Source organism: Rousettus aegyptiacus, unplaced genomic scaffold, assembly GCF_014176215.1.
Source record: "Rousettus aegyptiacus isolate mRouAeg1 unplaced genomic scaffold, mRouAeg1.p scaffold_m13_p_1, whole genome shotgun sequence".
In the NCBI taxonomy this organism is placed as follows: Eukaryota; Metazoa; Chordata; class Mammalia; order Chiroptera; family Pteropodidae; genus Rousettus; species Rousettus aegyptiacus.
The window spans coordinates 6416090-6437941 of record NW_023416284.1 but is presented as its reverse complement, the minus strand read 5'-3'; the positions used below and the strand labels follow the sequence as shown (position 1 = coordinate 6437941).

General features: G+C 47.1%; 1 protein-coding gene across 2 annotated transcripts in view; it reads left to right on the top strand.

Moving 5' to 3' along the window:
* Positions 1-445: 445 nt before the first annotated feature.
* MTOR (mechanistic target of rapamycin kinase) overlaps positions 446-21852 on the top strand; it is a 105056-nt gene continuing 83649 nt past the window's right edge. Inside the window, exons 1-17 of one of the 2 annotated variants that reach the window (XM_036228649.1) lie at positions 446-545; positions 2451-2626; positions 3248-3356; positions 4021-4253; positions 5491-5691; positions 6447-6581; positions 9974-10249; positions 10333-10441; positions 13120-13306; positions 14284-14412; positions 15137-15381; positions 16424-16639; positions 16974-17179; positions 19632-19754; positions 20632-20721; positions 20842-20934; positions 21615-21749. In XM_036228649.1, the coding sequence (XP_036084542.1) occupies positions 2465-2626; positions 3248-3356; positions 4021-4253; positions 5491-5691; positions 6447-6581; positions 9974-10249; positions 10333-10441; positions 13120-13306; positions 14284-14412; positions 15137-15381; positions 16424-16639; positions 16974-17179; positions 19632-19754; positions 20632-20721; positions 20842-20934; positions 21615-21749 (2649 nt within the window). In that variant the 5' untranslated portion in view covers positions 446-545; positions 2451-2464. Of the gene's footprint in view, positions 546-2450; positions 2627-3247; positions 3357-4020; positions 4254-5490; positions 5692-6446; positions 6582-9973; positions 10250-10332; positions 10442-13050; positions 13307-14283; positions 14413-15136; positions 15382-16423; positions 16640-16973; positions 17180-19631; positions 19755-20631; positions 20722-20841; positions 20935-21614; positions 21750-21852 lie in introns of those variants that run through there. The other variant, XM_016149390.2, reaches the window with a different exon arrangement.

Here is a 21852-nt window from a genome sequence, read left to right as displayed (position 1 = left end):
TGAGCTAGTCCGAAACTTTTACATCTTTTGCTCCAGTAATTACAGGGTGCCAACAAAGCTCACACACTCCACTCGGAATTAAACAGGTCAACATCGCGAACCTCCGCCTACCGTCGCTTGACCCCACCACGGGAACCAAAGAGCGGACTACGGACGTTCGCAGCTCCGATGCAGAGGGGAATTATAGTAGCGATGCACCGGATGTGCGCGTGGAAGTGACTGAAGTCAACTCACGACCGATTGGTTCGCCCGAGAAGACCTAAGCTTCCTTTCGCCTGCCACTGGCCGCGTGGTTTGTCTATTTGAACAGTCCCCGCCCCCTGGAGAAGCCGGGTCCCGAATCTTCACTTCTCCTTCATTACTATTGGTCTGTTTTTCAGTCCATCTTCATCTTACGCCTTTCGATTGGTTCTTATGCGTAGGAGCACGCCCTCCCTCCCTCCCTGCTCAGAGGACAGCGGGGAAGGCGGGTGGTAGGGCTGGGGGCCTGAAGCGGCGGCACCGGCGTTGGTGGCGGCAGCTGAGGCCTTGGCTGAAGCCGCGCGGTGAGTCTGGAACTTGGCATCAACCCCTCCAAGGCAGCGGAATGTCCAGAACCACAGCCAGCCTGGTCTATGGGGGGAATCCCGGGAAACCGCCGTCCCGGGACGTGGGGTCCCCTCAGAGCCTGCCCCACAGACTTGGGCGCCGCCAGAGCCCTTGATCCCCACCTGCGAGGCACTGCCCACCTCCTGAACCCCCAGGAGACCCACGGACCCTTGAGCCTGCCGTGCGTCTCTGGCGCGGTTAAGGCCGGTCCATTAGCTCCGGTACTGTCGGGGCGCCTTCGCATCTCCTTGCCTGTCCAGTCACCCCACCTGCAGATTGTCCTCAGAGAGAACAAACGTCAGTGTCAGCCCCTTGCTGCCCACCCCCGGAGACCTCTCAAGGACCCCCGGAGCTTAGCTCGGTTTCATGCTTGGGTTTCATCCTCTCTGCTTTCCACTCCCCGATTCCTAGTTTCAGCCACCCAACTTTAACTTCTGTTAAGTCTTGGCCAAGTGCCTTAGGGTATTTTGACTTCCATTATTTTAATTGAATTCTCCCTGGAGCAGATGGCCCGCGGGCCTTAGACTTTATAGAGGTGGGCTGGGTCTCTCCTGAGAATGGAAATTCCTTGCCAGTCTCCCTCCCACTCATCACAGAGGCTCGGTCACACACTTCTATGGCAGTTTACTCATCAGGGATCTTAGAGTTTCCTCTCCCCTGAAGGATGACAATTCTTCTGCTGTCTTTTTCTTGGCACTGAAGTATTTAAAAGCTTTCAAAACCTATTATTCCATTTTTTTTTTCTGGGCATCGCAGAGTCAAAATTAAGAATTTTGAAAAGTTGATTTTTTAATATCTTGACATACGTAGGATAAGTATATATATATGTTACTCTCATAGCGGCTCTATTATGGCCACTTTGTTATGGTTGCCTGGTTATTTGTATTTTCCCCTAGATTGTAAGCTCATTGAGGGAAGGGACAGTACATAATTGAGGAATAAAAAAAATGATCTCAAGAACTAATCAGTCTCTTTTAGCTTACGTTTGAAGTACTGGCATTCTATAGAACTGCACTGTCCAATGCAGTAACCACTCAGCTACGTATATGGCTTAGAGCGAATGAAATGAGACTAGTCCACATTGAGTTTTCCGAAAGTGTAAAATGCACACTAGATTTTGGAGACTCGGAACGAAAAAGGATGGAAAACGTATCAGTAATGCTTTATGTTGATAACATGTCGAAATGGTGTTTTGGATATATTGGGTTAAATAAAATGTATTAACTTCTGTTTCTTTTTGCCTTTTTTGATATGTCTACTAGGAAGTTTAAAATTACATTTGTATTACATTTCGTATTTCTGTTGGACAATGCTACTATAGAATAATAATTTTCCTCTTTAAATTATTCGAGGAAAGGGGCAGTCAGGCATATTTTATTCTCTACCTCCCTACCTCTATCCAGTACTTGGCGCTATGCTATGTACATACAGCTAGTAATATAAAATAGAATAATGATAGTAATAACTAACAGAACTCATTGTGTGTTCGGCACTGTTTTAAATACTTTTTAACATGGACTAACTTAATTCTCACATCAACCCTATGAGTTAAGTCCTATTATTCCCCTGTTGCAATTAAGGAAATAGACATTTTAAGTATCCTTTCAGGGTATATAATTTTGGGCTGGATTCAAACCCAGATAGTTTGGCTCCACAGCCCACAATTAGATCCTCATACTACGCTGCCTCTTTTAAACATCAGTCATTATTGAATATGTCAAGGCTTTCTACACGTTCCGCAGTGAGGTCTCCCTCCCTGACACAGACAGGGTAGAGATCTGTGTTGAGGAACTGGAGCCATAAATAAATTCATTGCTATAGTTTGTTATACCCAGGATATTAAAGGATGCTTTTCTTCAAAGGACTTCAGGGCAAGATGATTGGAACCGGACCTGCTGCCGCCACCACGGCCACCACCACGTCTAGCAATGTGAGCGTTCTGCAGCAGTTTGCCAGTGGCCTGAAGAGCCGGAATGAGGAAACCAGGGCCAAAGCTGCCAAGGAGCTGCAGCACTATGTCACCATGGAGCTTAGAGAGGTTGGGGCCTTTGCGATTTGGGGCCATTCATGGAGTATCTGGGCTAAGCGTCCCATCATTGGTATAGATTTCTTTAGACAGCAAAGTGAGATTCTGTTTTAGAAAGACACCCGGTTTCACACGTCCGTAGAACGTGCCGGTTCCTTTGCAGCAGTTACACGTTTCTGTGGCATTTTCTCTTTTGTGGTGACATTTTAGGAGTCAGTGTAGGGCCGATTGTTTTTAACTTTTTTTTTCTTTTTCCCACTCCATTCCAGACCTTCGGTTCTTTCTCCCTGATAACAGTGGTTGGGATGGGTTTGAAGAGTTAGTAGCTTGGAGCTTTTTAAATGGAGACCAGACTGGAGGTTAGGGACAGTATCTTGTTCATCCTCATACCCTGGTACTAGGTAGAAAGTAGGACAGGAGGTGGCCTGCCATGGAGTATACTCAATAAGTATTCGTTAAACAGATGACTTGTGAGTTCAGTTGCTCTACAGTTTAGAAATGGGCAGTAGCTTTGTCATGTTTGGTTTGAACCATACCTGCTGGCTACTTCTCAGGTCTTAGTCTTTGGAACCACCCCACCCGCCACCATCAGGGAGTCCTTAGAAGTTGTTCTGAGTACATCCTTCTTTACAGATGAGTCAAGAGGAGTCGACTCGCTTCTATGATCAGCTGAACCATCACATTTTTGAACTGGTTTCCAGTTCAGATGCCAATGAGAGGAAAGGCGGCATCTTGGCCATAGGTAAGAATAGTGTCTCTGGTGACAATAACAACTGGGAATAAAGGACTGCTCACCTGTGGTCCACTGTACCCCATGTCCGCTACTTCCTAGATACTTAGTTCACATTTGTCTAATGAATTTTAAGGAGCCTCGTGGCTTGCAGTGTACTTATTCAGTTATTCTAGCAGTAGTCTCGGGATGTCAGCAAAGCAGGTATTTTCAGATATGGAGTCTCAGAACCTTAATTAATCAACTTTTCTAGTGCCAGACAGTGTGCCAGAGCTGAGACTAGAAGCCAGCTTCCTTTCCTCTACCCCACGTAGCATTTCGCAGTTTCTGGTTTCTCTGTAGAGTGAAGTTTGGCATAGCAGGACACTTGAATAGAATTTTAGAGTTGGGGTACAGTGAATAAAAGGTAATTCTCATCTTCCAGGAGCTGGTCATCCAGCCTGTTTTCCTTTTTTTCAGGAAAACAAATTACATGTACTGAAATGAGGGCATTTTGTTTCATGTAAATAGTCCTTGCACAACTATCACATCTATTGGTTAAAATGCAAATTATCCATACCCTACCGTCTGGAAGTTGCGGCCTGTACTCAGAATGAGAGGAAAGGCCTCCTTTCAAGGCAGCGCGCTTTCCCGGGCAGCACGTGCCCATCCTCACCTTCCACCTTTCTCTTTTCAGCCAGCCTCATAGGAGTGGAAGGTGGGAATGCCACCCGAATCGGCCGATTTGCAAATTATCTTCGGAACCTCCTCCCTTCTAATGACCCAGTTGTCATGGAAATGGCATCCAAGGCCATCGGTCGCCTTGCCATGGCAGGGGACACTTTTACCGCTGAGTATGTGGAGTTCGAGGTGAAGCGAGCCCTGGAATGGCTGGGCGCTGACCGCAATGAGGGCCGGAGACACGCAGCTGTGAGTGGCCGCCAGGGGAGCGACGGCGCTGTGTCGGGGTCCTTTACACAGTGTGCCCAGGTCCCTGAAAGGCAGAGAATGAGAGGGGACACTCCAGACAAAGGCACTGTGCTGCTTGGGCCTAGGGCTCTGTCCTGAATTCCTTTCTCTCTTCACTCCGAGCTTCATAACCAAAGAGGGAAAGTGAAAGTTCTCTTGTTGCTTGAGAGGCAGCCCGAAGTGCAGTGTTTATCCTGACCTCTGATTCTCTAGAATCAAAATCGCCTCCTAAGCAGAAGGCAGCCCTCAGCCACAGCAAGAGAAGAAGCCACAGCCAAAAGGCTTACAGAGCCTCAGACAACTGTTCGATCTGCATGATCCCTTTAATGTCTTTGGCAAGGCCTCTGCATGTGCAGTGGGGATATGATGGGAATACGGAAGGACTAGGAGTAAGAGAGGAGCAGGGGATGTAGGTACCTTCACTGCCCACCCCCAGTGGGAGAATCGGTCAGCCTTTCTTGCTTATCTTTCAGACATTTGTTCATTGGTTGGTACCTAGCCCAGACTTCCTCTTTCCCCATTGGCTATTCTGCATTTGGGAAAGTGGTAGCTTCTTATCCAACTCTTCTGGTGGCATATCCTCATTGCTTTTCAAGGATTTCAGGCTCTGAGGTGGGGGAGAGTCTGTCTCTAAGAGAGAATTTGAGTGTGAACATGGTGGGGGTCAGGCAGTCAGTCAGATCCTTTCCAGTCAGCTTCCTCTTTAAAAGGACAGAGTGTGGTATGGGGGGAGGGGCACACTTGGACCCTGGTTCAAGTCTTGGCTTTGCCACTTCTTTACTCCATAACTGGGGGCAACCTCTGGTTTTTAGTTTCTTCCACTGTCAAATGAAAATAATAACAAGATTAGATATTGAGCAGGATTTTTTATTCAGTCAATACATGTTTACTGAATACTTGCTATTTTCCAAGTACTGTTCTAGGCTGTCCGTAGAGCAGTATGCAAAACATGTCTGTCCCTCCAGAGTCTACGTCCTGACATAGGACGTAGCATTCTATGTAAACAGCCTAAGATCATGAACACTGAGATGTTCGATCAATTTTCCTTTCCTTCCTAGAGCCCCAGAATTTCCTAGCTGGCAGAGATGGCAAATCTGCTCTTTTCCTAATGTATATAGGCTCTAGGAAGCCAGAGGCTATTCCCGAGAGAACAAAGCTAGTAACGGATGAGAGTTCTCAATGTGCCTTTCTCTCCTAGGTTCTGGTTCTCCGTGAGCTGGCTATCAGCGTCCCCACCTTCTTCTTCCAGCAAGTACAACCGTTCTTCGACAACATTTTTGTGGCCGTGTGGGACCCCAAACAGGCCATTCGTGAGGGAGCTGTAGCCGCCCTCCGTGCTTGCCTGATTCTCACTACCCAGCGTGAGCCAAAGGAGATGCAGAAGCCTCAGTGGTACCGGGTGAGGAGATGGTTTCATTCCAACTACCAGCAGAGCACATTTACATAGAGGATCACTGGGCCTCTGGGCAGTAACAGGCTCCCTTGCCACAGAGCAAGTGTCATTTGCTTTGGTCTCAAACAGTTTTTTAAGCTCAGTTTAAATCAGCAGTTATTTTATTGTATTTCACTAAAGCAAAGATCCACTGATAGCCACACCATTATTTTATATACCCTAAGAACGAAAACATGCCTGTTAAACTGTGACTCGGTGCCTTCTTATCAACAATTATAAGAGATCCCTTTTCAGAGATGTTAAAATATGGAAAAATGGGTGTCTCAGAATCCGTGAAATTTGGTTGATACTAATTTAGAAAATGCCAGTTCTCTTCTCTTGCATCTTGAGTCCTGTGGTGATTGCTGCTGCCAAGAGACCTTACTAAGGAGCTTTGTACTATAAACAGCCCAGAATATGGGCTTGGAGACCTGGGATCTAGTCTTGGCTTTGCTGTGTGACCTGCAACATGTAATTTCTTTGAGCCTCTGGGGTTTTTTTTATCTTTCTATTAAAATGGGATGGTAATGGTATCTGTCATATGGTATTGTGAGAGTTGAAGTTAAATTAAGCGAGAGAGCTTGATGTGTTAGTGTTGTTAATGATATGGGTACAAGGCACCAAGCAGGTATGGGAACACCTCTGAACCCTTGAATAGCTGGGGTTGGTCCATGTTCTGTCTAACTCAGACGTTGATACAGGCATTCTGTATTTCTACATAGCACACATTTGAAGAAGCAGAGAAAGGGTTTGATGAAACCTTGGCCAAGGAGAAAGGCATGAATCGGGATGATCGGATCCATGGAGCTTTGCTGATCCTCAATGAGCTGGTCAGAATCAGCAGCATGGAGGGAGAGGTGAGAAGCGCTTCAGAGGGGTGTCCAGGTGTCTCATATGCCATTCTGTGAGCGAGACAACGTGATATCCTTGTCCTCGTGGAGCTGACATTTTGTAGGGGAAACAGGCAATAACTAAATAACAAGATATTTTTAGATAGCAGCAAGTTCTATGAAGAAATGGGATGAAGGGTAATCGGGGGGTCAGGAAAGACCACTGGAGCTGAGACCCATATGACATAAGGGAGCCAGCCCCTTGCGGCAGGCAGGAAGACCATGTTCCAGGCAGAGGCTTTGAGTTGGGAGAGAGTTGGACAAGTTCAAAGGACAGAAGGAAGTGTGGCTTTGCATCCTGAGCAAGGGAGAGGGAGGGAGGAGCCAAATCAGTAGGCCTCATAGTTCTCGGTAAACACTGGCATTTCTTCTCGTTGCAGGGCCAAACACTAGAGTTGTGTGTGCAGGGAAATGGTGCGATGGCATCCATTTTTAACCGCGGATTGGCTCCTGTGAGGAGAAGCTTATAGAGAGGCAGGAATGAAAGCAGGGAGACCGGTTAAGAGACGGGTTAGTGCGAGAAGCTGCTGCAAAGATGGGTTTAAAAGTATAAGGATTTTATTAGGGAAATAGGCTGTGAGAGAAAATGTGGAAGGAGCCGGAGAACTGTCAGATCTCAGTTCACATCTAACCCTGAGGGAACGAGAGGGGAAGCAGAGCAGGACGGAAGCCTCCTAGTCTGCTGTGCAAAGCTGTCACGGGCTCCTCAGGCCAAAGCGGGCCGTCGGAGGAGGCCCCCCTTAGCAGTCCTGCTGTGCTCTGTTGCTGGCTAGGAGCCACCCGTGGAAGATGTGGCCTTGGCACAGATGTGGCGATAGATTTCAGAGTAGTCACTGGGGTCCTTGTGGTCGGAGGTCGCATTCCCATGGCTGCCACAGGAGGCTGTTACAGTGGCGTGGGCGAGCCATGGTGGTGGCTTTAACTAGCACTGGCACTGTAGACGCTGGGCGATAGCTGGGTTCAGGATGGGTTCGGGAGGTAGAGCTCCATCTGTGAGTCTCCCTATGGGGAGCTGGTTGGTATGAAATTTTACCCCAGGGCGGCCTGCTTCAATAGACCCAAGGATTGTTTGGTACTGGCCGTGCCCTAGATGTGGGGCAGCACGCGCTGCCATATGTGTAGAGCTAGAAAGATCCGGCTTGGAATCCCTCTCTACCCTATGTGATGTGGACAAATGACTTTACCTCCTCTAGCCTCGTTTCCCTCACTCTTCACAGGGACCCTTTACCTCGTTGAGCTCCTGTGAGGTTTCTCAATACGTGCGCAGCGCCAGCACAGCACCTGATGCGCAGTGGGAATCCCGTAAATGGGAGCGCTCAGCGATCCCCACCCAAGTATGATGTGCTGCTTTGCACTGCGGCCCAGACAGCCCTGGGGTCTTCGTTTCCTCCCAGTAAAACAGGGCATCGCCTAACTCATAGACTTGAATGAAATGCTGGTGACGTGACTTTGTAAATGATCAAGAATTATCCAGATGCGTGGTATTGTAATTTCATAATACTGTAGGCCAGTCACGTTATGTCTTAAGAGCTAGAATAAGGCAGCATGAATAAAACATGACATTCTAGCAAGGGGAGACAGATAACACACACATAAGTAAAAACCCAAAGTGGATCACACAGTGATGAATGCTATGGAGAAAAGGGGGCAGGGAAAGGGAATAGGGGGTGTTCGCATGGACTGAGGATTACATTTTCAAACCTGGTGACGTTTGAGCCCAGTCGTGAAGAGCTAAGAAAACAGCTACACAAGTACCCGGGGGGAGAGCGTTCCAGACAGCTGGTCCCGCGAGCTCAGAGGCCCCCGGGCAGGAGCACGTTGCTCTATTCGGGGAGCAGCCAGATTGTTGTGGCCCAGCGTAGTGGGAGGGAGGAGGTGATGGGCGATGGGGTCGGAGCGATGCCTGGGGCCGGGAGGAGGCACATCACGTCGGGTCTCAGAAGCCACTATGTAGACTTCGTCTGCGAAGTGCGAGGCTACGGGTGCGTTTTAAGCAGTGAAGTGATATTTGATTCATGTTTCAAAAGGGCTGCTGTGGCCACTGTGTTGAAAATAGATTATGAGAGGGGCGAGGGCTGAAGCCAGGAGTCTAGTCAGATGGGATCTGTAGCAGTCTCAGCAGGGAAGGTTTGTGGCTTGGACCACAGCGAGGCCTGTGAAGGTGCAAGAAGCAGCTGGATTCTGATTTTGCTATTTGGAAGTCGATGGGGGAGAAAGAAGAGTCGAGGTTTTTGGCCTGAGCAACTGGAGAGGTGGGAGTTGCTACTATTAAGATGGAAAGAGCGAGATGGGAGGAGCAGGTTTAGACCTGCTACAGGCTGGAAGGGCGGGAGTTTGCTTTTGAACAGGCCTGTTGGGAGCCGAGCAGAGAGATTGAGTAGTTCTCGGGAGAGATGAGTGAGAGAGACGCATTTGGGAGTCGTCAGCAGGTGAATGCTGTTTCAAGTCATCAGACTGGAGGAGAGTCTCGGGGTGGAAGAGAACAGCTAGTGTGGTTGGAGAAGAGCTAGGGCCTGAGAACCTGGGGCAGGAGACGAGGAGCGATGGAGGGAGAGCGAGAAGGGGAGGGTGGGCAGCAGGAAAGCTCGGAGTCCGAGAAGCCCGATGAAGAAAGAGTTTCAAGGAGGGGGAACTACTAAGTTGGATCAAATGCTGCAGATAGGTGACTGAGAACTGACCATCGGATTTAGCAACATCAGTCAGTTGGTGACTTTGACAAGAATAATAGAGTTTTCAAAAAATAAAAATATCTATGTCGAGAAACGTTTAAGAGTTTAGAAAATTGTTTTAATATCCTTCCCCTTTCACACTGTTGGAGGGTGAGTTGTTAAGCAGCCCTTCGAATAGGGGGTAGATGCGGGTTCTGCCCTAGGCGGCTTATTGCACACCTCCTGTGGAATTGCTAGGATTCTGAGAAAGTTCTTTGCCTAAAGTGTTTGTCCTGGGGTTTCTGGCAAAGGGAAGGAGAGCAGACTGTTGACAGGATGCTGGCCTGGGGCTGCCCCACACCTCCGCAAGAGGCTCCACTGCCTTGATCTTAGGTCCGCAGGCACAGCAGTTTGCAAGTCTGCTTTCCCAAACCAACTTGGCAGGGCAGGCGGCAAGGTCTTGGCAGCCAGCCCCCTGCCGCTGCTTTCTCGTTCGGTAGGTGGTGCTCTTCTGCTTAAGTTCCAAGAATCAGGCCACCAACAAGGTTCTGGGGAAACATAATCCCAAAGATGCCTAGAGGCCACCCTCCTCCGCGTTGGAAATAGTTGTGTTTCAGAGTCGGGCAAGTGTGTTGCTTTGTAGACTCCCCAGTGCCTGGGCAAGTGCCACTTGTAAGTAAAGGTGGATTTTTTTCCCCCCTACGTATGTAGCGCCTGAGGGAAGAAATGGAGGAAATCACACAGCAGCAGTTGGTACATGACAAGTACTGCAAAGATCTCATGGGCTTCGGAACGAAACCTCGTCACATCACCCCCTTCACCAGTTTCCAGGCCGTACAGCCCCAGCAGTCAAACGCCTTGGTGGGACTGCTGGGGTACAGCTCTCACCAAGGCCTGATGGCATTTGGGGCTTCCCCCAGCCCAGCTAAGTCCACTCTAGTGGAGAGTCGGTGTTGCAGAGACTTGATGGAGGAGAAATTTGATCAGGTAGGTTCCAGGAGGCCCGCTCCCTCTCTCCCAAGCTTCACACCTCCCTCGTCTTTGCCAACCCCATATCCTTCCTCCCTCAGGTGTGCCAGTGGGTGCTGAAATGCAGGAATAGCAAGAACTCGCTGATCCAAATGACAATCCTTAATTTGTTACCCCGCTTGGCTGCGTTTCGACCTTCCGCCTTCACAGGTGAGGATGTCCGTGGACGACGTCATTACCCAGTTAAGAGTAATTAAACAGAAGTGGTTGCACAAAGTCACGTCTGCATCTCATTTGAAGCAACACCAACCGGGGGCTAGTCTCTGGTTTCTTTGCCTCACGCCCAGTGTCGGTGGTGTCCCGTTCAGGTTTTCCGCAGATGTCTGAGGCGGTCCTAGAGCAAGCGAGTCCTCGTGTAGGAATGAACTAAAAAGTTCATGAATGGACTGAAAAGAGACCAAAGGAAGGGCAGCTTCATTTTAGATTCTGCAGCGGCTCTCTGCGGGCCAGGGAGGATTTGGTGGCTGTCCTACTTCTCCCCCGACGTCACCAAGATATCTCACCACTTATAGGAAGGAAGGGCTGGATGTGTCATAGGCAGGTGTCGTGGCTGACAGACTGTGGGTTCCCATGCGCCTGCCCCGTTCTCACTGGGCAATGGGAATTCCCAGCACCCATAGGTGGCCCAGTTGAGATACTGGCTTCTCCCTGAGGCCTTCCTGGGTTACTCCAGCCGGAGGCATCCCTTTTCTCTTCCATCCGAGCCCCAGCTGTGGAAAGGCTTGCGCGTCAGACTTGGGGTGAACGAATCCTGCCTCCGTCCGTAGCTGAGGTTCTGGACAGGTTATTTGACCTTCCCCGACTTGTAAAATTAGAGTGACAATCCCTGCATCACAAGATGCCAAACACCTACTCTCGGTGCCTGGCACAGGGTCAGCCCCGGGAAAGGGGAACCACTGTTATGTCATCATTGCCTCCTCACACCACTTCAAATCCATTTGGGAAATAAGGTAAAGGTGAGAAGCACAGGACTACTCTAGCCACTCGTTCACATGTATTGTCCTTGCTTCATGTCCATGGTTGCCGAGTGGAGAGGCCCCCGTCCCCAATGCCTCTTTGTTCTTCGCTGTGGCGCGCACCACCTATGATTAATCATAAGCATTCAGGACCAAATAAGCGCCAGGAGCGTAAGTGGAAGGCCAGCCTGACCCTCAGCGGATGCCATTCCCTAGCACAGACTCATTTCACGCCACCTGTGAAACAGGAGCAATATATAGCTGTTGTTAAATGTGCTGTGTGTGAGACTAGAACGTGTCAACTAAGGAGGAGACAATTAGCCGCATAAAATCACTGAACCAGGGAGAAATGACATAATGAAAATCACCCGTATTTTTTCAGCTTTCCATTCTCCCCACCTGGTACCCAGCAGTTTTTCTCTTTTTTAATGACCAAACATGCCCCTGTTCAGTAGAGCTTTAAATGATCTTGGGTTGAAAGTCTGTGGTTCAAAAAAAAAAAAGTAATAACTAGGCTAAATTGGATCAAAGTCTGGCACATTGGGGAAGCAGTTACCCTAGTAAGTTCAAAAGGCTGCCTAGCAGCAGGATACAAAGGCTTGGAGGGCCCCGCGCTTTATTCTTTTGATATAGGTTTTTGTTGTTTTATCAAATAATGTACAAAAATATGTCATTGACATTCAGCCTGGACAGCTTTCGTATATGTGTGCCTCAATAATAGGAAAGTGCTATTTGTTTAAAGCATGCAGTTCAGAACTCGGTCCTCAAATTTCCTGATGACATAAGTTTCAGGAATATCAAAAATAGCCTACGATGGGGCTGGGATTTCTAACAGTGTCAGATTCCTATTCTCTTAGGATGCTAAATCCAGAAAAGGAAATTGTCCTCTTGACTTAAGCTCACTTTCTGCTGAAATGCAAAGGCCTAGTTTCCCTTATCAGCACACTTTGATTTTAGGGTGGTTTCACCCTGTCTTCTGACTGCGTTCAAGCCCCAGCGTGCCTCATTGTCATTTGACCACAAGGGCTATGAGAGAAGACATTTCTCACTAGAATGAATGCAGTGATATATCTGTGCTTTTGGGGAGTCTAGTTTCCTGTCTCCTAAACCATTGTTCGGGAGCCCTAAACACCCCTTTCTAGTGGGCATGTGGTCTTTCTTTCTCTGCCATTACGTGCTTCTGGTGCATAGACTTGGGGCCAGCAAGAAGAACAGGAAGAGACAGAAGAAGAGGCAAGAATCAAGAAATTTCAGCCTTCAGAGGAGTAATAACACTTTAGCTTAAATTGCCAAGAATTGCCTACCCGTGCACATTGGTTTATATAAACTTAATGAAAATACACATGTGGCTTTCCAAATTACAGACTAAATCTTGTTCTATTAACTATAACTATAACAGAAATCTCTAGGTAATAGCAGTGATTTCCAGGCCTAACCTGAAGGGAATGGCCTGTTTATTACAAACAGTATTCAATATTACTTTAAATTTCAGTATAATATAAAGTAGTTGGTGATCCTCTCTTTGTTTTTAAACAAGATTTAACATATATTTATTAAAACAGGAGCATGTAATCTTTCACTCAAATTATAACAGTAATGGGGATAATTATGTGATACGGTTTTGGAGACCCTTTAAGTTTTTTTTTTAATTAAATGGGAAAAAAAAAATCTTACATTTTTAATATTTCCGAAAGATGTATCTGAAGAATCATTATCAAGCATAAAATTTTGGTTAGTACATCCTCTAAATTCTTAACATTTTTCCAACAGGCTTTCTTAATTTATTCTTAAATTGTTTTGTAGGAACTCTGACCTTGGGTAGATAGACCAGCCCTGACCTTGGGCCATACACTCTGTCTTTTCTGTGCTCAGATACCCAGTACCTCCAGGATACCATGAACCATGTCCTGAGCTGTGTCAAGAAGGAGAAGGAACGTACAGCAGCCTTTCAAGCTCTGGGGCTACTTTCTGTGGCTGTGAGGTCTGAATTTAAGGTCTATTTACCACGTGTGCTGGACATCATCCGAGCAGCCCTGCCCCCTAAGGACTTTGCTCATAAGTAAGCATCTCTGTTTATGATTTCACTTCCACCCCATTTGGTTAGAGAGGAAGGATGCTCCATCCCAGTTTCCATGGAGCTTAAGCCCATTCTCTGCCTCGTTATCCTCCAGGGCATAGCCAGTCCTGTAAAGAACAGCCCTTCTTCAGTTGGGCTCCACCCTTTTTCAAATGAAATGAGATAGATGTAAATATTTTGAGTCTGTTGAATACCCCGTGAACGTATTAGATGCCAGTGCTGCTTCAGTGTTATCATTTACTGGGAATATCCTAGTTTTGCTCTTTTCTCTGGCTTCAAAGGCCTTATTTTGATACAAGACCTAAAGAGAGGACTTCTAGACTGGAACTTAGGGGACCTAACAGTCACCTTTTTCCTTATCACTGAAGTTGGATACGTTATTCCACTTGTTGAAACTTCCCAATGAATAAAACATGAGGAAAACCTTCAGCATCCTGCAAGATGGAGAGATCATGGTGTCTTCTCTAAGCCAGGGGTTCGGTGTTAATTAGAATCATGTCTGTATTTTCCTGTTTTAGTAGCAAGGATTGCGCTGGTGAATTAAGCCTCACCCATTCCAAAGCCCAGCATTCTCAGCATAGGGAGAAGAATTTCTTCGCATGTGATGGTGGTGCCCTGTACCAGGTCCCTCATGTACATGTTGTTCAGTTGCTTCCTGAATAGGTACCTTGGCCAGCACTGCGCAAGCCCATCTGGTGCCTTTTGTGTGAATTGGGAGAAGGGGCCCCTTCCTCAAGACACTTTACTGCCATCTGCTGGATTGGTGTTTTAAACACTGGATGCACATTGACAGTGACTCTAGTTCGATGGGCCCCCTAGAATTGGGCCGTAAAGAACCTGTGCACCCACACGCATGACCCTGCCTGGGTACCCGGCCCTCCTTGCCCCAAGGCAGTTTTGAGGTGGGGCATCATGGAAGGCTGTTATGTGTAAACGAGCCACTCTTTGGTTCTCTGCAGGAGACAGAAGGCAATGCAGGTGGATGCCACCGTGTTCACCTGCATCAGCATGCTGGCGCGGGCGATGGGGCCAGGTATCCAGCAGGACATCAAGGAGCTGCTAGAGCCTATGCTGGCCGTGGGACTGAGGTGGGTGCCAGGAACCTGAGCTGTCTCCATTGCGGGTGGTGTGAGGCTTGAGCCACAGTCCTGGGGCTGTGTTGAACGAGTGAGGCAATGTTGTTCGCACATTAAATTGGGTGGGCAGGATAGCGCACGCTAAGCCCAGGGGCTGTTCCTAACCCTAGTTCCATCATAGCTAGCTGTGTGACCTTGTCTAAGTTACTTTACCTCTCTGGGCCTCAGTTTTGCCACCTGAGAAGTGGGTACAATGGCAGTTCCTATTGTCTAGGGTTGTCTTAAGAATTAAATGAAAGAATTTATGAAAATAACTACTCTTAGCATAGTGCCTTGTATATCAGAAGGGCTCAATTAATGTTTATAGCTTTCGTTTATATGATTATTAGGCAAATTGCTTAAGTTTTCTATATTTTAGTTTTCTTCATCATTAAAATAAGGACAGGGCTCTCAGTCTGCTTCCCAGATTATTTATTGAGACTTGGTCTTCTGCAGTGGCCAAATTATATTAAGCAAGTTCTCCCATGGCAAAAACCAGAAACTTATCGGTTGTTTCGAAATCTGTGACCAGGCCAAGAGTTGGGGATATTTATTCTATTTTATAATATCCTTTCTACTTTAAAGATCAAGCAGCGATGGGGCCCAATCCCCTTGCTGGACAAGTGGGACTTTTTTTCAAGTACAGACCGAATGTCATATATCTAGCCCCATCCGTGACTGGTTTCCTTCCCCTCAGCCCCGCCCTCACAGCTGTGCTCTACGACCTGAGCCGTCAGATTCCGCAGCTGAAGAAGGACATCCAGGACGGGCTCCTGAAGATGCTGTCCCTTGTCCTTATGCACAAACCCCTTCGGCACCCAGGCATGCCCAAGGGCCTGGCCCACCAGCTGGCTTCCCCTGGCCTCACAACTCTTCCCGAAGCCAGTGATGTGGGCAGCATCACCCTTGCCCTCCGGACTCTTGGCAGCTTTGAATTTGAAGGTAAGAAATCGCAGTGGGAAGATAGTGAGTGATGCTGGGGTCCTCAAGAAAGGAATGAGGCTGGCTAGGATTTCTGGATCTTGCTAGGGGTCCTGGATACAGAGTAGCCGGCTCTGTAGCAGCTCATGCTTCCTAGATTCTTTCCTTATATTGTTAATTCCTACTGCTTGTTACTATATCTAATACTGAGTGTGGGGGCAGGTGGTATTCAGGAAAAGTATGCATTGGTCCAAAGAACTAATGCTTCAGAGATGGAAAAGTCAGAGATAGATCCCACTCCCCACCTCCATGTAACCAGTATGGTATTTAATGCTTTAAAATATATAAGCACGAGCTTTGGGGCATTCGTATTCCTATGGTGGTGTGATTTCCCAGAGTGCTATACTATGTAGTTCAGTTTGGAGTTCCAAGTTGCAGATAAACCTCCATTAATGCCCTAGAGAGAGATTATTTCAGGAGAGAAAAGTGGATACTTTCGAAATTTGAGATCGTGTAGGTGTTATCAGTCAAGACTATAGGGAAACAAGCAAGTACAAAAGCCTAAACGTGCTGCCTGAATCGTACAGCCATCCGTGGTTTCCCAGTGGCAGTTCCCACACTCACACTGATTAACACTCCAGATAATTTATTTGTAATGAATAGAAAGTAGCTATATTTAAACCTAGCCTCCTTCAGGCTCTCTTTTATGTATTTAAACCTGGGAACTAAACGAAACAAGTTAAACTTGATGAAGAATCGTTTTACTCTCTGGGAATATAAGGAGTTGGGTCAGAGTAAAACCAAATGATTATTCTTTGAAGAGAATAAAGGAAGGATTAGGGTGGAGGGAATGCCTTTTTTCTGTCTCCCCACCTCCCTTCCGCCTTTCTAATGACTGGAAGCTCATTTGTTAAGAAGAGTTCGGGGTCAATATCTTACTGATCAATACCTTGTTGAAAATGAAATGAGTAGCCATAAAATGAAAAATACAGCTAGCACTTTGCAGACCTGCTGTCAGAAGCAGCAGTGATGTATTCTGTTTCCTCTCCGCCTTTGCGTCCAGGACACTCTCTGACCCAGTTCGTCCGTCACTGTGCGGATCACTTCCTGAACAGTGAGCACAAGGAGATCCGCATGGAAGCCGCCCGCACCTGCTCCCGCCTGCTCACGCCCTCCGTTCACCTCATCAGTGGCCACGCACACGTGGTTAGCCAGACTGCAGTGCAAGTGGTGGCAGATGTGCTCAGCAAACTGCTCGTGGTTGGGATAACAGATCCCGGTAAAGTTTGTAAGACAGAAGCAGTCTAGGAAAGTGTACTGGTTTAGGGCCTTTTCATTACATGGCCTCTCCAGAGACCTGCAGCCTCAACCAGCTGACATTCAGCTCTCTCTGCCGAGGCATTAGGCCTAGCTGCTCCATCCTATCGGTGTAAGATAATCTGTCTTTAATTCTATTATCTTTGCCCCTATGACTGGAGAAAAGAATGACAGGTTAGGTGAGAAAAAGCATCAGGAATCCTCTCTCCAGGCTGAGGGCAGTGGAGGCGAATCCTGGGAAGACCGGAGGGATGAGTGCTCTGAAGAGATGCTGAAAGGCCCCATTCCCCTTGCAGACCCTGACATCCGCTACTGTGTCTTGGCATCCTTGGATGAGCGCTTCGATGCACATCTGGCCCAGGCAGAGAATTTGCAGGCCCTGTTCGTAGCCCTGAACGACCAGGTGTTTGAGATCCGGGAGCTGGCCATCTGCACTGTGGGCCGGCTCAGTAGCATGAACCCAGCCTTCGTCATGCCTTTCCTACGCAAGATGCTCATCCAGGTAATGATGTAACAGTCAGACCTAGAGGCGGTGGGGAAAGGATTTTCATCAGGACGGCTATTTGGGGAAAGAGAGTTGGAGACGAGGGAGGGGAAGAAAGATTGAGATACCTGGTAAAAGCCACGTTCGGCTCCAAGAGTCCACATGTTTTCCCAGCTTTGTAATTACAATTCTAGTGTTTATCACTGTACCAGCCTGTTGTCAGTATGACTCCAGGGTGCCTCTCAGTCTCAAGCTAACCTTTCAGGCAGCTCTCTCTTTTTCCTGGCAAGTCACCAGCAGTTCCATTTCTTGGCCCACTTCGCTGCAGACGGTCTTCCCAGCACCTCTCTACCCTTCCATGCTCCTGCGTTTCTTGCTCATGCCAGCCGGGTCAAGCACAAAGGCCAAGTATGAGAATGGTTCCAACATTGTTTCTCATAGTTATTGCCCTTGGTCTGTGGTCCCTGGCTTTTATTCCTAAAGAAGGCGAGATGCCAAGGTAAGCTGCTTGGACTAGAGCCTAAGGTAGATTCACATTGCCAGTGCTGGTAAATCTAGTAGAATTTTCAGTTCCTGTTGAAACCTGTCCTTGGCTACTGAAGTAAGTTCTCTGGCCTCCTTGTGAGTGATGCGTGGTCCAGTCCTTCCTGCCTCGAGTTATTTCCATCTTCCTTTTCTGGATCTCAGTGTGTCTCCCAGTCACTTCCTCTTCCCCCACTTCATCCTGTCCCCACCTCCCCCTTTGCTTCCTAATCCTCCCCCCACCAGTTTCTTTTGAAATAAACACTTTTTATAACATAGAACTTAAACATAGAAAATTATTAACATATATAACTTTCGTGCTAGGAAATTATCATTTATTCACAATCTGTCATAAGTAAAGTGACTATAAATTATGTGTCATCAGTCAACAAATTAGAAGATTATATTTATAGTGGCACTTTTTTTTTTTCGCCTAATGGTTTATTTCTTTAACTACTGGCCTGTGTTAGGAGTGCCTATCATTTAGAGTCTTTTTAAAATATACCTAAGGTTTAGGGAAGGAAAAGAAATCATTGCTGAGCCTGTCAGCTTAAATCATGCTAAATAAGCTCGATGTAGAAATATCTCCTAATTAGAATATCAGAAGGTTCATTCAGTTAACAGATGTTTCGAGCACCTCCTAAGTTCCAAGCATGCTGGGTCCTGGAAGCATGTCATTGGCAAATCAGCCAGCACGTCCTGTGTCCTCTCGTCTAGAAGCTTCCAGTGAGCTCTCAGGGCGTTGCGTTTTTCTGATATTGGAGATTGTGAAACTCCCCTGAGTGAACATACCACCCACTAAACTTAGCCTTTGAAACTACAAAATGTTAATTTCTCTTGTTTTTAAACTCTGATACAGATTTTTCCCAAGCCGAATTGCACATGTTCAGGCCTTGATAAGGGGCATTACCCAAACGTGCTTTGCCCTATTCTCGGTGTCTTGATCATCGGGTATTGTTACTAGGGTGCAGCGATGCTCTCTGGCTCTGGAAGTGAATTTGGGGTGCTTTGGCCCCATGCTGCCCCAGAGAGTCATACTCTCCCCACTGGTATCCGTTTCCTCCCAGTCAGCCATCTCTTCTTGCTGTTATGGGTCTGTTCGTGGTACCCCCTCCATCCCCTCTCACTGCTGTCTGCTGTGATGGGAAGGACAGCCTGCTGAGGAGATACAGAAAATCAGGATTCTGAAGTCAGTAATTTAAGACAAAATATAATATTAAATTGTAGACTCCCCCTCTGAGTAGCTGAGTTGACACGGGCTTTGTTTTCTCATTTTTTTCACTGTTCAGAAATTGCATCTGGCAACTCCAGCTCTTTAGAAGTGTGTCTGAATTATGTCTTGTGTCACCAGGAGTAACATGCAATTTGCTGGTGTTGGAAGGATGTCAGAGCAAACATGTTCTCTCTGTGCATTAGGACCCAAGGGGAGCCCGTTGATATCTTCCCTGACTATCTGGGTTTATCTAGATGTGCCTGCAGCCACTACCGAGGATCTCGTTCTTTCACCATCACAGCCGTCTGGCTGTTCTGTGATGACTTAGTCATTATGTACGGGCAGTCTTCGTGATTTGCTGTCTGGACAAAGGTCTTTCTTGCAGAGAGCCCCTCTTTCCTCATTTCTGCAAAACTCTGCTCACAGCTGTCCCTGTCGGTTTTCTGCCTTCTTTGTGCAGCACTGTTAAAAGCTGTGTTTGGAGAGGACAGTGGCACCGTGTGGTGCTGTGACAGGAGGAGAGGGGCTGGGATCAAATAGTTTTTCTTCCAGGCATTGCTGCAGCCAGGACTATTCTGCGAGCTGCAAAGATGTCCTTTGCTTATAGAGAATATGGCAGCTACTGGATCCGCAGTGGAGTTCTAGGTCCTTCCCCTGGTTCCTGGTCACACTCTCCCTTTGACACCCAGTTTCTCTAGAATTTCCTCTGCCATTCTGATCCTTTCTTCCCTGTAGATTTTGACAGAGCTGGAGCACAGTGGTATTGGAAGAATCAAAGAGCAGAGTGCCCGCATGCTGGGGCACCTGGTCTCCAATGCCCCCCGACTCATCCGCCCTTACATGGAGCCCATTCTGAAGGTAACTGGCAACAGACTGAGATACTGGCGCTTTCTTCGGCTTGTCTTATGCCAGCTCTTTTGGGGCAATGGGAGTGGTTTGGTGTTCATTTCTATCCTGAGCAAAGTACGTTATTTTTTTTGGTCCCAGGCTCAGGAACAAGGGCCACATCAAGCACCCTGAGTTAAAGAATGTTAAAAATCTCACCAGTTGCAGCAAAGGGCTCTTCCTGTAAGAGATAAGATATGATGCTTCATATCTTATCTCTTACAGGTAAGGAGAAGTGGGTAGATAACGGCACAAAGTAGCTCCACCTAAATCAAGGAAAAGAATGAGCTTTAAAATCTTAACCTTCATTCTATAGCCATGCCACCCGATCCCATCTGATCTCAGAAGCTAAGCAGGGTCGGGCCTGGTTAGTACTTGGTTGGGAGATCACCTAGGAAGATCAGGTGCTGTAGGTATAAAAAATTAAAAAATAACAAAAGGGATTGTAAACTGACAAGGTTCTTGCAATCTGCGAGGTCAACCAAGAGTTGCCTTGCCTAAAAAAATAATTAATAAAATCTAAACCTTCGAATATGAATATTTTAAGAGTCATATGAAGTCTTTCATAACTTGCATGAATCCGGGTAAACAATCACACAGATATAGTTTAGAGGAGGCGTTGGAAATGTTTTTAAATCATGGCACATCCCAGCCCTCTCATATGTCAGACTTGTGTGCAGTATGGAGAAAAGTTTGAGAATCCACATTTGAGAGAAATCCTGGATTTATAAAGCCTGGAAGCAGTTTATCTGTGACTGAGATGGTCTCTTGGGGGAATTTAACTTACGTAAAAGAAAGGTTTCTGGTAGACTCTAACCTGCGTTCATTTTCTCATACCTTCTTCCCATAGGCTTTAATTTTGAAATTGAAAGATCCAGACCCTGATCCAAACCCAGGTGTGATCAATAATGTCTTGGCTACAATAGGAGAGTTAGCTCAGGTAAGGGGACAACTGCTTCTTCTGTAGGATGGGGGGACTACTGTTTAACCGCTGAGGAAGTCAAAATACTTGATGGTATAATTTCTAATCTCACCTACCTCTCCCTTTTTCATTTTGTAGGTTAGTGGCCTGGAAATGAGGAAGTGGGTTGATGAGCTTTTTATCATCATCATGGACATGCTCCAGGACTCCTCTCTGTTGGCCAAAAGGCAGGTGAGTGCCTCTGCGTCCTGGCAGAGCAGGACAGGCTTCATGAGGCTGGGGACCTTGTCTCTCTCAGTCACCTCAGTGTCCCCAGCCAGTCCCTGGCACACAGGAGGTACTCAGAAATATTCATTGAATGAGTAAAAAAAAGAAAGACTTGGAACCAAAATTTGCTGTTATCCTGCCCCAGAGTCATTTTGAGTAAGTAGCAGGGCTGACCAGTGCCATTTCTTGTAGACAAAAGAAAACGCAGATCATCTGTCAGAGACCCGACCCCTAAAAGTTCAAGAAAGAAAGCCTTGACCTCTGGCTATGGAGGCCAAAAGAGCTTCAGCTCACCCTCCCCCAGCCCTGGCTTCGCCTTGGTCATTGAGGTCATTAGGTGACCAGACTGAAATTAAGAACAGTTTTAACTTCCTTTTAAATTGGACTAACCATTCGCTGTGGAAGGACAATGTATTTCCTTTGAGAAAAGGAGAACTCTTCTTTACCTTTGAGCCAGTGATTGTTGTATTGATTTTGTGGTCTTATTTTTATGCCCCGGCTCTCAGGATTTCTGATCATGGTTAGCATCTTTATTGGAAACTTTTTTCTTATAGTAGCCTCTAACCCTTTATTTCAACCATTGTACCAAGGGTTCAAACTGCTCCTACTAGCTCAACTAACCATGTGATCTTTTGCCTGTCCAGGTGGCTCTATGGACCCTGGGACAGTTGGTAGCCAGCACTGGCTATGTGGTGGAGCCCTACAGGAAGTACCCCACTTTGCTAGAGGTACTGCTGAATTTCCTGAAGACTGAGCAGAACCAGGGTACACGGAGAGAGGTAGGGGACGTGGCACACTTGGTCTTTAAAGACTTTGCTGGGAGATTGGAGAGAGACAGACAGACAGAAGTTTGTGGCATTAACATGTTCTGACTTCCTGTCC